The sequence below is a fragment of the Lagopus muta genome, chromosome 1 (genome assembly GCF_023343835.1).
Source record: "Lagopus muta isolate bLagMut1 chromosome 1, bLagMut1 primary, whole genome shotgun sequence".
Lineage (NCBI taxonomy): Eukaryota > Metazoa > Chordata > Aves > Galliformes > Phasianidae > Lagopus > Lagopus muta.
The window spans coordinates 63,211,886-63,227,845 of NC_064433.1; the positions used below are offsets into that span (position 1 = coordinate 63,211,886).

A 15,960-nucleotide genomic window follows, 5' to 3' on the forward strand; every position below is an offset into this window, starting at 1 on the left:
AGAGACTAAGACTGTCTCTCCGATGCTATTCTACTTTTTTTTTTTTTGCCTTTTCTTTTCAAAACTATTGTAGTATATTATCTTGCTAAAAGATTCAAAATTTTTTTAGTGTCAAAGAAACTGCAAGTGTTTATTGATTGGTTAACATTGCCACATTAATGCACAGCTATCAAAGATGTTTAAGTATGTGGTATTACTTATAAAAATATGAATATGATTACTCATCTAGTAGGTTCAAGATAGTATCAGTAGAAGTGTTTTGATCACTCTTGCATGTTTGTTTTTTTTTAATTATTGTGTAAAATTATGGCTGCTTCATGTAGAAAATTCTCTTGAGTAGAATAGAGTAATGGAAAATATGCTTTAAAAAAAAATATACATATATATATATATATTAGAACAAGCACACTAATAAACATGCTTAAATGTGTGCATCAAGACTATAGGGCAAGTTTATATGTCCAGAACTTATTCCAAGCTGGATATTGCTATAAAAATGATATTATGCCTGGAGACTTGGTCAAAGCAAAGCAACAACTTGTATTAGATATGATTTAACAGGATTACAGAAGGAATTGCCAGGCAGCTTCTCAATGCAGTAACTGCCTGGCTAGATAAGACTACTGCAGATTGCAAATAAAAAGCTGCAAGGGCAAACCATCTGTAGGAGGATGTAAACAGTAGGTATCTACAGAGAAGTGCACTCTGGTATTAGTGCAGAGGAGCCCTACCTCTTTTTGTACTCTGTGTGATGATTTCAGTAGAATTTCCTCATCTTTCCTCCTCTTGCAATACACTATATGATGAAACTCAAACAACATACCGTGCTACCTACACTTTAAGGCATACTTGCAATTCTAATCTCTCATAGCTCAGTTCGGCCAACGTAGATGCATAAGGGCATACACAATTCTTCTACAAACTATAATCTGTTTGCTCTGAAGTAATCAAATATTTTCATGACTTTCAGACACCAGTCTGCAAAGGGTGGGAAATTCCCTCAAAGTGTTTTGATGAGAGAGAATCGTCATACATAAAAACAGTTGGAAGTAAAAGGGGAGGGAAAATGACAGGGAGAGAGTGGCACCTCAATATAAATAAATGATAAAGAAAGAAAATAAACCAAAGTTTCTACATTTCTGTGAATACATGCATGTGCTTGAACTACTACACACGTACCATTGAGGCAGTAAGGAGTCTATTTCCAATGAGTAGGTGAGGCAGGGCGTGGAAGTTTGAATTAAGGTTTCCCTACTATTTTCTGAAGACCTCACCCTACAGAGGAAGAGCTGGAGGTAGCTGTCAAGGAAAAAGGAAGGTGCATTCCTCATTGTAGTAACTTTGGCCACGATGATCCCATGGACATCATTTTAAACAGCTACTACAACTGCATTTTTTAAAACACGGTGTGATTAGAAACGGAAAATGACGCAAGTGCTCCTTAGAAAGAAAAATTCTGTTTATTGTGTTTTTGTAGACAGCAGTTAGAACCGGTGGTTCTAAAATGGCAAGATTTACAGCTAACACATCAGTCCTGCAGAAAGATCTGCATTCTTATTCATACCCCAAAAGATTTTACTGAAGCTTTGCTTGAGGCCCAGCAGTCTGCTCATGCAGACGTGGTAGTAACTTCTGCAGCTTGACAGAGGCATGGGGCTACTGTGCTGCAGATGTCACCCTACAGAACTGATATGAGTTAAAGCAGTTTTCAGGACTGGATTGAATGAGAGTGTAAAATAAATTCATGGCTGTGGTAATAGGATGGAAAATACAGCTGGTGAAACATTTTGAGCATGTAAACTTTAGAACTGTAAGCAAATAAAGTTTAACGAATACTGTAACTATCATGCCCTTTTTATCGTACACATTTTTATGCTTCTTACTCAGTATAGCCTTTTGAAATGTAGTGTTTCTCCAGGTGTTTTGCAGATGTTTTGTCCTAATACTCTGCAGCTTTACAGACTGAAGTGATTGAGAGACGAGGCATAACAGCATATAATTAAGTTTGTCTTTCAAAGTAACATTTAAGCACATGCTTAACCTTGTAGAAATAAATGGAATTTAGAGTTAGGTAGACACTTAAATAGCAAATCACTCTGAGAGTTCTTTCACTATGAAACATATACCCTCTTCATAATGGAGAACTTGTACATCTATACCCTGGCCAATGTCCACCAGAACCACAGAGAACCAGGCTCAAGACTACTTGACATTTACTTAAATACTTGTCCTTATTCTGTATCAACAGGAAATCACTGTCAGTTAAGCTATTCTTGACTTTCAAAATGGAGAGCGTGGAAAAAATATTTTTTTATCCAATTGCTATTAATTTTGTGTTGTTTTCTTTTCTCTAATTTCCAGACAGAACCTTGTCGCAGCTCTTAGGAAATATAGAGGTCAAGTGGAGCATGTTTTGCAAAATGAGGTATTTGTTCTCAATCTGTTATACCAAAAAAGCATTACCATTCTTTGTGAAAGGTATCTAATTATTAATCTGCTTCAAATGTGATTAAAGAGGACTTTTAATTAAGGCTATTCAACCTGACTTCAGAAGAGTATAAATTCTTTTAAGAAAACTTGATTTGAGATTAAGAAGAAAATGTTACAAATTTAAAATAGCACAGGTGACTGTTTCTAAGGAATCTGTAAATGAAATCAGTATCATTTGGGTTAAAAGTATAATATTTGAAATTAGTACAGATATAATACACTGCGTATCTGCAATATTTGTCCTTGATTTTGCAAACTCCCAGGCAACTGTCTGCATCCTTGAGAGATGTATATGTATATATTGCTTGAGATTGTTTGCAAAGTTAGGTTTAGGCAGAAAAACTCATAAGAGCTTTTTTAAGAGTATTGTGGGCTGCCAATTGAATGTTATGTCCTTGAAGAAAATCTTAGCTATAATATTTCACGCAAAATTTAAACCTCAGAGGAAACCAAATACTTCCTTGATCTGAGTTTCAGATGGTCGTGCCAACTGGATTTTGAGAGTTTAGACTGAAAAGAAATCAGTTTTAACTCATTATGGATATTTTTGAAAAGTATGGTAAAAAATAATGTTTTGTTTCAGAAATGTCACCTATACTCAGCCAACACACCAACCTTATATTTAAAAGAATTCTGACCACTAAATATTGCAGGGTAATTTATGTAATTCATTCATACTTTAGTTCTGCTCAAGGCAGTTAAATATGGGGTTAATAACCTCAATATTTTTTTATATTTGTATTAATGACAGGTTCTAACCTTCTCATTACAGTCTGGATATAGAACTTAAGCTCGAAAACCAAATTTATATTGGTACAGCTTCCCCTTTTCAAGCATGAAATGGCTGAGTTAGAGAAATGGCTTTATCAGGACACTGACATGCTGTAGCTAACTGAAAAGAATGTTTATCAGCATGGAAACATGGAGAATATTTTATAGAAGAGCTTCTGCTTGTTTGGAGAATGTATTCCAAAATTTAAGAAAGTCATATAACTAACTGTTCAATAAACACATTATTTTTTTGTTTATTTTCCTGAACATAGGGTACTTGATACTTATTAAGATGGCATTTTCTTTTTTTTTATGACTCAGATTTGTTTAAAAAATTCCCCAGTGTACATCTGATATTATTCCTCTAGGAATTTTTTTAATGTAATAATATGTAAATATCTGTATTTATCAATAATATTTAATAGTTTGATCTCCATATGTTTCACAGAAAAGCCAGTTGCAGAACTGCTCAGTCCACAGGTGTCAAACTGTTCAGCTTCCCACTCAGCCACTATTTTTAAGAGGAATACTGCTGTCTCTCACAGAGACGATAATGGGAATAAAATCACAATATCATAAAAATATCTGGAAGTTTGTAAATCATTTGGGTTCAAGTTTTCTTAGAGGTTTTTTTGGAATGCCTCTGCAATCATGAAGTTCAGACAAACAGTCATTTTGCCTCAAGATCAGTCTTAGATACCAAATTTCTCAGTTTTCAACAAGATACGTTTTATGGAAGATAACTGGACTTCTTAGGGAGCCACTGATCACTGACAATTTAAACGTAGCTGTAGATAGCTACAGATTAATGCTGGTTTTTTTTTTTTCTTTCTTTTTTTTTTCTGCTATCAGCCACATAAAGTTGATTATGTGATTGAAGTAGCTAAAGCAATCTGCAGTGTCCTCTGCTTCGTGGAAACCAGAGAAATTACCAATGCAGTCAAGAAACTCCATGCAGCGGCGTTGGTGAAACCACAGGTAAAAATGAACTGAAGACTTTTTAAGGCTGCCTTGATAAGCATTTGTCCAATTTTTTTCTATAAAAGTGGAGCTTGAATAGGTGTAATGAATTTTCTGATTGACCAAGTCTGTTCTACTGTCTTGCTTCAATCTGACAAATATTAGGAAGAGGCATTATAAACAGAGAAGATTTAACTTTGTATAACAGAGGAGCAACAGAGGATGTGTCCTGTGCTCAACTGTAACTGAGATGTTTCTGTGGTTGTTCTTTCTTATTCCCAACAAACATATAGATATTTGCTTTGCTGCATAATCTGTACCAAATCATGGTCATAGTTTAGTGAAACTCCAGTTTCACGTAGTTAGCATTCCTTCTGTAAAATGTCTTTAAATTGTGACTTCTCTAGGTGGAAATGTCTGTACTATTTATACAGAGAAGGACTAACATAACATAGTCCTGATTCTAGCTGTAATCTTCTTTCTTAAAACACTGAAGTTTTGTCTCCTGGGGTTATTGTAGAATTATAAACTGGGGCTTTGGAGAGTAGTATCTGTTCTCAGCTTTGTCATCAGCTTCTTTAGGGTGACCCGGAAAAGTCACTGAGGACCTGATTTACAGAAAGTCTGAGTACCCAAAATTCATTTGAAGTCAGCAACTTGGAAATACAATGCTCAGCAAATTTGAAAATCAAGCCATTAATCACCTGAATTTAGTCTGGTGTAACCTTAAGTCATGTTAATTCTTTTCCACCCTAATGACATTCCTCTTCAAACATTTTTCTAACAATTTTAATAAGAAGTAAAGGGTATTTTTTTCTTTCCTACTCTGGTCTATTTCTTATCATTCTTTCTTACAGCAAATATCATTAAGAAATATATGCTCTGTTGAGCAAGATGCTTGCTTTCTCAGGCCACTGCCTTCTTACAAAGCTGTTCTTTTTCTTTATAGATTTTTATCCTATGGCTATGTGTAAAAATACCTGGAAAAGTAAACGACAGGCTAACTAGTGTTAGCTGGGTTAACTAGTGAATGTTAATTAAAGATGCTTAGCTGCATAAAACAAAGTATTTAATTATGTCTGATAGGCAGTTTGAGGTCTCAAACCTAAGTCTGGGGAAAGCTAACAATTATTTTTCTAAAATTTCTCATGTCATCACAGTGAACATACAGCAAATTAATTATATTTTGTCATCTGTATATACTTACACTCAACAGGTTCAAATCCTTATAATGCTCATCACTTTACAGGGCAAAACACTTACTGAGAGGTAAGAAGACTGCCATTTTAAGTGACTTGCGTATTGCTTATAAAATCTCTTAAATCTCTGTATTTTTAGTCTGTTTATTCCTCTTATATGTTGCAGTGGAGGTAGAGGGAGGCAATGACTTCAGTTTCGGCCCAAGGAAATAATCTGTTGATTAAGTGTCTTTTCTTGCTTTTCTTTCAAGGTTATGTTTCACTGTAAATCTTGTTTGCATAGTATCCTAAATCTTTTTATGCCTACTTCAGCATCAGTTATTAGAAATCTCTATTCTCAAGTAATTGCCAACATAAACAGGTTTATTAGAATGCACATTTTATCTGGTATGATTTAAATGGAAATTAAAGAAGAGTTCTTTTTGTGATCAAATTAGAAAAATAGATAAAAAATAACAGGGGCTTCACATGGTCTGCTTTTCAGTTAGACCTCAGGCTATCCTGCAAGACATCAAGAAGATCAGCATCTACCCCTTGAGAAAAGTATTTTGTAAACCAGAATCTTCCTTAAAAGATGGATAAAGAGCTTAGTTCTGTAAACAGTGAAAGTAACAGACGACGACGGTCTCTTTCAGGAAGGAATCAGAGCAGAAATAAAATACTGGAAGTACTGGCACTAATTTGTTAAAAGCCTTGTTTTGGAATGAATGGAAATTGTTTTTAGGGTGTTTTCTGTTTGTGTATTTTCTCTTTGTTTATTCAGATCAGCTCTATGAACCCAACATGTAAACTGCCTGATATGGTTGGTTTACATTTATTGAGTATCCTTGAGTCTGCTTTCAATCCCATCCTCTCTGAGTTCCAAACATAAATAAACAAATAAATAAATAAAATAATTTTAAAAGCATGGTTCCCAGCATGTATCTAATCTGGGGAATTTCCTTCTCTGCTGCATGGACAGTCTGTCCAGCAGTAATCCAGGTTCTTCTGAACCAACTTCCATATACTTCCTGTCACATAGGGATTAATATTATTTTCTTTTTCTGTCTTATCTACTTAAATTATGAGCTTTTCAGAGCAAGGAATGCTTTTCCTTATCTATATGTACAGTCTCCAGCATAGTACAGTGCAAGTCCTGTCTGAAATCTCCAGAGGATGATACTGATAAGCAGTGGTGATTATGATAATGGTTGTGTTTTCTCATCTGTAATGAGAGAAATGATACTGCTCCTGAATACCATATTTTGAATGTTAAAAACGCTGTACTGGTTGAATATTTTATTACCAGTCTTAAAATATTTTTCTATCCTAATAGCCCTATGAGGGGCTGCTTATCTTCACATTTCAAGTGGAGAATAGACTAAATGGTTACTTTTTTTTTTTTTTTTAAATAAGAGAAATATAGTTTTAAATTGTTGAGTTTTTTGTTCTTTTAACATTTCCTTTCAGCCTTAGCTAGCTCAACTTTTTGTCTGTCCCTTGAAACCTTTGTGTAAAGGCTGCCTATGACCTTTTCTGACACCCCTCTCTCGCTAGTCCCTTACCTGGTGAAGCAGACTTGACTAACAGCTGACTTCAAATAAATTGAGGGAGGGAGAGTCAGACTGTTCCTGAACCAGCAAACACTTGCTGCTATAAGCTTCTTATTCCTTTGAGAAATAAGTGCTAGGGCAGTCTATTAGACTTTGACAATCTGTGGAAAAGTTTAGGTTTGATTTTATGAAAATCTTCATCTCACTCAGCAGCCACTGAACTATAAATGTCATAAAAAGCAGTAAAATATATTTCTGCATGTTCTATAGCTCAAACATCAATTTATAAAATACAGATTACACTTTATATGAAACTACTTTATATACATATGACTATGAATATATAACTATGTTACATATAGGGTGATATTTAAATATAACTAATCAGATTTTATTTATGTTTATCAATACTTATACAAAGATAATATACAAGCTCTCTTTCCTGTATCAACATATGTAGCCAGAATTAGCAGTCAGAGATTGGATACTTGATGGAGTACCAGCTCCCACAGTTGCTGTTCAAGTCAACCTCAAACTGAAGTATAGGGACATTTTAAGTGAATTCTGAGTACTGGTGAAATGATTCAATTGTGCAGTATTTGCCTATCCTGTCAGTCTGCTTTGTGTTTCCATTATGCTCATCACCACAGTATCCCCAAGACTTTTTGTTAGGTTAGAAGAGTGGAAAGGTTCCTAACTATTACAAAGATCTCCCTTTTATCCAGGCAAGCAATTAACTTGTACAGCAACCACAGTGAAATTTTTCAGGCTCCCTATCACATGTCAATGATACGTTGTTACATACTGGGTAAGAGTGAAATGCCAATAAAGAAATTCAAATTGCTTTTTCACCATGGTGTCTTGAGAATTTAGTGTAATGTATGATGTGGATTTGTGTGGAACACCTTTTTACATTTCCACTTGGCAAGCTCCATGTACACATATGGCCTCAGGGAAGCTACTGCTCACTCCTTCCAATGTAGATTACATAGGATGCAGTACACATTTGTGTATACATATCTGTACATACGAGCTTGTTACTTAAAGAAAAAAAAATATTCTGTGGTTCTATTTAATTACCATTTTATGGTAAAACAATAGCAGAACAACAACCAAAAACCATAAACTTTCTCCAAATCATCTTCTGTGCATCCTTTCTGTCTCCTCCCTACCAGTACTGTGAATTCCTTCAGTGTGGCTAGCAGATTATGAAAGCAACTGGCATCAGTGATAGTTTCTTCTTGACTGATTGTGTCTCTTTATAAATGTGATTCATTCAGTCTCTAACCATCCTACCCTGGGGTTTTAGGCCTGCTGTACAATTAATGTTTTTCATTTCTTCTTTTTCTTCTTTCTTATAGCAGCTCACAAAAAGTCCTGAAATCCTGAAATCCTGCCAGAACCAGCACTAATCCACTATATATCAAATGGGCTACACAGTGTTGAAATTATAAGCAGTGCTCCAAAAGCCGTTTACTTTCCAAAATTTGAAAAAATTGAACAAAGGTCTCCATTCCCACTTGTCTTGCTGCATATAAAGACTGTGAAAACATTTCTCAACCTGCATGTTGCTTTTTTTTCCCTCAAGTAGGCATTTGGCTGCTCCTCATAATTGCAAGACAAATGCTGGCAACTCCAAGATTGGTACCCAAGAGAGGATGTGCATCTAGTGTTGTGTTTCATATGCCACTTCTGTGTGCATAAGCCTCTTTTAAGCCTCTTGCTGAATGCATGTGTGCTAACATGCAGCATTCTCACCTGGTTGCAGAAGGATTAATAACTATAAAAGATAATAAATCCTACAAAGGCATGTACTAAAACAGAGTGCATACTCTGGGCATATTAAGTATTGAATTAGCTTGACAGCCTCTCTGACTAAGATTCATACTTTTGTTATGTATTTCTATGTCAGCTTGGTAAATGTAAATCTGATGTAAGAGACAGACAAAGTGGAGCAAGTGAAGATTTCAAGCTGAAGCCAGCTTGGTACCAGGGACCGTGATGGTAGAACTTCCTGCATGAAGGAGAAAGTATCACTGCAGTGATACGTTATTTTGTTTAGTGTCTGAGAAGCCCAGAGCAAAGTCTGGCTGATGTCAGTTACTGAACTTGGGGATTTAGTAGAACAACTTTTTTTTAAAAAAAAAGAATCTTTAGCCTTGTCCTTTCAGGTCAAATAACTGGCCCAACCTTTCAGAGAATATAAGCACTCAGCAGTTCCCATCAACAACACTGGGGTGCCTGAAGTGAGAATCCAGATACTGCCCAGGATGTTAGGCATCAAAAGCCATGGTTAAAAGCCAGGATCCTACATGTCCCTGGATCACTCTGGCGGATATTTCCTGTTCGCTGATTCTAGTTAGCTGTTTGCTTGAAGGACTTTGTAGGCATGTCTCTTTTTACTGATTTGATGCAGGAATGCAGGTAATACTTAGGCTGCCTGAACAGGGAGTTGGTGCTCCTCAGGTTGGAGAGATGGCTGGAGCCTTGGCTGGGTGTATACAAGTGTCATGGTTCACATATGTGTATACAAGGTGTGCAAAGAAATTGAGCTTTTCTTATCTCTTGCTATAGAAGTACAAAGGTTGAAAATGTTTCTGCATCCAAATGCTGATTAAGTACTTCTTTGTGTCTTGGCATGTTTAAATACTGCCAGAAATCAGGTTCTGATTGACTTGCCTGGGACACTAGAGGAGGCAGGTGGAAGAGCCAGAAGGTGGGTCCTGCATCCAAGTCATAACCACTCTCCTCATAGCGTCCTTCCCTGTTCTCATCCAAAACAGCTTTATTTTCCACGAGTACTACTCCTAGCATAATTTTAACTGCTATCTGGTATTTTCTGAAGTAACTGATGACCTTTTCCCCTTGGGTTTTATTTTTCTAGGATTCATTGCAACGTGTGGAAGCACAAGGTAAAGGTAAAGCATTTTTTAAAAAATATGTTAATTCAAGTTATATCATAAGAAAACATGTTTGGCTGTTCATTTGTATTAATGACCTGTCTCAGTTGGTACATTGCAGATGTTTACATATTTATTTATAAGATAATTATGCTAAATAAAAAATACAGTGATATAAAAATATAAATAAACCAGCATTTCCCCAAACTAATATTGAAATTCAGATATGGAAAATGAGGTGTGATGAAAGAAGAACATATTGTAGTTATTGGTGGTCATAGTAGCAATATTAATGCTATTATTAGTACCTGTCCTTAATCCCAACGTTTTCTGTAGAGAGAAGGAAAAATAAGGAACTTCCTGAAAACCTGAAAAAAATATTTTTGTGTAGTTTTTATCCTCAACTCCAATAATTTTCCTTTCACTGTCTTTTCTTGTGTAAGCAGTGTGTAGTTAGGAATTATATACTGTTGTAAGAAGAGTAGACTAATTAGCAGTAATGGACAAAATCATAGACTCTCCTGTATTTAATACCTCAGATAAAATCAGCTTAGCATCTCTGGCCTGGTCCTGTTGGCATTACTGCACAGCACCACCCAGGCTGAGGGACAAGCAGGAGTCTGTTCTGTCGTGGGTGTCTGTCACATTTCTTGGGCTGATAGCCACCTATAGGGCTCAGGTCCTTCTCTACCTCTCTGTGGCTTGCAACCTGTACTCACAGAAGTATGCCAATGCTCTCAAAGGAGCTGCCCTCCAAATTTTGGGGTGAGCCATCACACACTGTTATGGAGGCCTGTCTATTTTGATTGATGAAAAAGGTGGCCATTTGAGATCTAAGTCTTGTCCCTCCCCCCCTCTTACAGCTACTCTGGTTGCACTGTGCTCAGAGAGGCAAATAGGTGAACCAACCACAAAGATTGCAGCAGCCTTTCAAACACAGATGTGATTTAAATGTAGGGCTCCAAATGCCAAGCTTGTTGTTTCACCATTATTCAATTTCATGAACGGCAAACAAAGATTATATTTGTAAGCTGCCAGGAAAAGCTAAGCAGCTAGGAGACCCAGGTGCAGAAGGGAGGAACTGGATGGTAAGGTGTTTGTAGGATTCTTCTCCCTTGGAGATAGCCATTTATTCCATTTAAACACTATTAATGGCAAAAATGTCTTGAGTACAGAAAGTAATTAATAGTTACTAATCAAAACTTGGCAATCACAAAGTGTTCAGAAAACCTCTCTGGAAAGGATTTAAAACATTCCTCTGCTTAAAGATATTTTCAGAGTTGAGCTTCACTGAATCAGCAGCTCTCTGCATCTATTTACTTATGCCAGGAAACCTTTAACTGTGAAGACTGATAATTCCATTTGTTCTTGGCACATCCAAATTTCCTAACAATTTCAGGATCCGTTTGGTAATATAATTTTAGAAAGTGCAACTTGCTGATTGCAAGTCAGAATTTTCCAGACCATTAGTAATTCTGTGGAGAAGCCTACATTCAAAGTTGTCCAGGGTGATCAAAATTCAATTACATGCACTGATATGCATTTCATGTATACATTAACACAGTATATGTATTACATTTAGACTTACTAACTAAACTTCTAAAAGACAACAAAATACCTAAAGCTAGGCCAACAAGTTTGAACTGAGAAGTCTATAGTACCATAAAAGCTTGTGTTAAGTTATATCTGATTTAAACAAAATACGAGAGTATTGATCCAAAGTGATCTAGTGGAGCCTCGGTGTCACCCACAGGAAGTGAATAAAAGCATTCTAAGCATCTGTTCATTTTGGGATTATGAGCTTTCCTCAATCCTTCACCTTCATGAGAATTCCATGGTCTCTCCAATCTAGGAAGGCTGAGCCTAAGTTGTATTTTCACACACTGAGGCTAGAAGTAAAAATCACCTGGAAGGCGAAGCATGTATTCCTGCTAAAACCACCTCTGTGTTTCCTTTTCTACCCCATTAGCTCCCAGCCCTGCAGACATGGAAAAAATTTGCCATGATGTAAAAGTAAAGTAAAATCATCTTAGTAAAAAAGTAAATTAAAATCATTTTTCCAGATCTTGGAGAAGTGTAAGAGTATGTGTTTTGCTATCTCTAGCAGCACAATTCAAAATAAAATCAGCACTGACAGTTGAAGAGAGGACAGACTGCAGTTCCCATTTGTGCTGTTCTTTTCTGTCTCCTTTCTGTATTTATATTTATCTTCAAGAAAAAGATATCAAACTCAAACGTAAAAGCAGCAGTTACTCCAGTAATTCTTCCTAATTTTCCGCCTTTCCCCCCCCAGTAAAAAGGATTAACAGAGGTTTAATGTTAATCATTCACCATGGAATATGCAGGTCAGAGACTAATTCAAACTCTCAGTCCTTTATTTAGTGTTGCAATAATTGACTCTTTTAACAGTGTTATCTCTATAGACCAAATTATTCCATAGCTGTGAACAGAGCAGTACTCGTCCATGCTACATCTAAGTCTGGATCATGTTCTGTTCCCTTTGCATGAAGTCCTTAGAAAAATCATAGTAATATTTCAGCACTCCACGTGTTATTTTTTTCTCTCTCCTTAAATTTGAGAAAAGATAAACATTTTTAGAAATTTTCACCTTTCTGCAGCATGAAATTTTCCCAAAAGATAAATGAATCTATTCCAGTTAATAAAGATTTAGCACTGTGGCTTGTTGCAGTCTAGAATATGAAAAAAGCAGACTACAGACTGGTGCAGAACTACAGTCAGTGTGCCTTTCTGAAAAGTTGATGAATGAACATTTGTACAATGTCTACAGCCTTGTGACTTCAGGCAGGGATTTTAGAGATCAGACACAATAAGCAGCTTTTGGAACTTGATCCATAGTTCTCTGGGACCCATCTCAGAAAGTCCAGTATGCACCATGAGCTGATGATGTTGAATCAGCAGCTTTTCCTGTCTGAACAGGATGGAGTTTTTATCTTCTTGAGAGAATGCAGAAAATAGATACCATGATGACAATACATCTAAAGAAATTAAACTGTCGTTACATTTAAGAGTGTAAAGGTTCACTGATGGTACTTTGGATTTGATAGTTTCTTCTAGACCTAGTCATAGAAGTATTTACTACAGAAAGTTTCAAAAAATAAAAAATAAAAATAAAAGGAGGAAGGAGGAAATGGGAGGTTTTGGTGGAATTTTCCTAGAAAAAATATGAAAATACATCTTTCTTTCCCTGGGACAGAGCTGTTCTATATTTTTTTTTGTTTGGAAAAATCACCTTTTATTTCAGAATACAGAAAAACATCAAGAGTTTTTTAAATTGTATTTCCTCTTTATAAGTCTCCTTTGTGTTTTTTTGTTTTTCGTTTTTTTTTTTAATTTGAGCATGGCTCTTTACCTCTAAGTTGTTGCTATGTTACATCTTTATATGTTTTTCTGAGAGTCAAGATGTTATTTACTCAGGTTTATTTAATTAAGATCAATTTTCATATAACTAAATCCCCCAGTCCTCCAAAAAATATATATATATATTGATCCAAGTTAACAAGGCTTTATAAAAGATCCAGTTTTAGAAACGTTTTGGTTACAAGGATAGCAGAAATTCTGTAAATTTATTTCAAGAGATAATTCAGAGGATTATTCAGCTGATAGGAGGAAACAAAAGCAAATATATTGGTGCTTGGAAACTGCATCTGATCAGTTTTTGCTTTACAGCCCTTTCATGTTTTGCTTTTTACTTATTATGGTGATTGTCTAATTAACACTGCTTTGCACCTCACCTGAATCTTGAGAGTGTATTGGTTTTTCCAAGGCAGTGGGGTAGGAGGGAGAGAGAGGGAGACCAAAGTAGAATTTATGATCATAATATTTTTCCTATCTCTAAAAATAAGTAAGAAAGAATAATATCAAGTTCATGTTTTCCAAAATAGCTTTAAGATGCCACAGGAATCTTAAGACTTCCATCTGAGTTATTTTCAACCGTGTTTTACCTTGAGAAAATGTGTGTATGGAATCAGAAAGAGCATGTTTGATATGTATTAAATTGATGTCGTCTGCTAGCAAAGTGCTTACTCTGTTCAAAGATTTCATACTGAAATAATATGTGAATTGTATTGGAATGAGAAGAAATTATGTGGTTTTCTGTAAGGAATGAGCAGGTTTGCTCCTTACAGTCTCTAGAATTTACATGCAAGCATATTCATTAATGCTGTCAAGGATGGCGTGGGTGTTTCTTTTTCTCAAGGGAGAAATTCATTCCTTCAGACTTCACGTACAAGGAGCATATGTCATAAGCAAACATACCTGGCAACTGTGGTTAAAGTTTGTTTAACACCAGTTTCCACATAACTAAACCCCTCTAATCCTCCAAAAAAATAGATAATAGCTAAGAATGCCACACAAAGGATACAGTTGTAGAAACATTTTAGATACTCAGACTGCAGGAAAATTTAGATTTCTTGTGAAAAGAGCATGTCAGAAATAAACATATCTGGCAGCTGTGGATAAAAGTCACTTCTTGTGTTCTCATCTCATTTCCTCAGTGGAGAAAATGAGAGAGAAATCACCACAGAGAAGTTGATGCCAAATAATTCTAAACCAGAAATAAGTTGAGACTTGAGTTGTTGAGATTATAAATCTCAGTCACAGTTCACTTTAGGATGTGTTGTATTCATCATTCTCCTAGGTGCTATGTGTGGGATACTTCCTAGAAAATAAACTCTGGCATAGCTAAAGCTGTGATCTACTATGGGAAGTCTATGGCCTTTGCAAGGTATATCAGTGAAACACCAGAGATCCTTCTCATCTAAAATTTATTAATCATAAAAGCAGTTAAGTTCTTTGACTTCAGTTCTTTGCAGTGAAAAGCTGCTGACCATCTCTTCTGCGAAATGGACACCTACAGACTCACTAAGGTGTTTGTCTCTAATTTGCTTAATTGCCACCAGGCTTAATGAGTGAAGAGTGAGGGGGGAGGAGAGAGGGGTGACTGTGGCAAAGAAGCCACAGAAGGCACACGTAGGAAAAAGTACAGTAGCTGCAGACTAGGTCATACTTGATCATTTGCTTATGACTCATGGAGCCTTATTTGTGAGAAGAATCATGCTAGGTCTCCTATAAATTAGATAAATAACGCTGAAATTTCATGAATTGAAAGAGAGAGAGGAGAAAACAGGAGAAAGAAAGAAAATAAATTTCCCAGTTTACTTCATAAGGAGTCTCATAGACAAACTGCCTGTAGCTGACTGAAGGCTCTCTGTCTCATCTAGCCATGTAGATATTTTAGGGTGAGCGGGTCTTTGATACCCAGGGAATCTTTTCACCTTACCACTGACATGAATAAATTATGTTACAAATAATTGAGAAAAAATATATATTTTTTTATTACTATTTTTTTTTTCTCCTCCAGTTTTGGGGCAGTCTGCTGACATTCTTTTCTGGACCTCTTAAGAATTCTTAAGAATGTTTTATATGTGTGACTATCAATAATTCATTGGAATGTAAAACAATTCAGTGCAGATTAAACATTTAATTTGGAAGGTGCTCACTCACTGCACATCCGAGAGAGCTGGGTGTAAGAATAAAATGCTATCCAAGGGAAAATGCATTTGAGCTGAAGATTTATTCAGAACCCTTATAGAAAAAGATGGTGAATGGAGAAAATAGTAAAGAGAGGAAATAAAAGGACAGTAAAAAAGATATACCAGCCACAGAAGTACATACTGAGTAAATAAACTAAGTTTTCTTAATCGATCTTAATTGATTAATCTTTAAAATTATTCTGCTCACATGTGTGGAGCACCACCTCCCTGGGCAGCCTGTGCCAGTACATTACCACTCTTTCAGATACATAAAAATTCCTTTGCAGAGTGTTCCATGTATTTTGTGACTCAGTAATTCTAAATATTTGCTAGTTTAAAGGTGTAAAAGAAGTTCCAGACAAGGAATACATTTGAAGTCACTGTTAGTGACAAACTGAGCAAAGTCCAAGAATCATAGTGTCTGTATCTGCTGTTGGACAGGATGCTTTCAGTTATCCCCAGTGTTAAAAGTGAATGCAAGCTAGTCTCAGACTTTCTGTTCTTTGGAAAAAATTTTAATAGATAGATGGCTCATAAATGGTTATTGAGTGCAGTA

The 15,960-nt window shown here is 35.8% G+C and overlaps 1 protein-coding gene across 4 annotated transcripts in view; it reads left to right on the forward strand.

Annotated features, from left to right (window-relative positions):
- Positions 1–15,960, forward strand: part of PIK3C2G (phosphatidylinositol-4-phosphate 3-kinase catalytic subunit type 2 gamma) — a 287,641-nt gene that overhangs the window by 114,649 nt on the left and 157,032 nt on the right. For all 4 annotated transcript variants that reach the window (XM_048955085.1, XM_048955110.1, XM_048955102.1 and 1 more), the window contains 3 exons: positions 2,362–2,425; positions 4,114–4,239; positions 9,837–9,870. In XM_048955085.1, the coding sequence (XP_048811042.1) occupies positions 2,362–2,425; positions 4,114–4,239; positions 9,837–9,870 (224 nt within the window). The remainder of the gene's footprint in view (positions 1–2,361; positions 2,426–4,113; positions 4,240–9,836; positions 9,871–15,960) is intronic.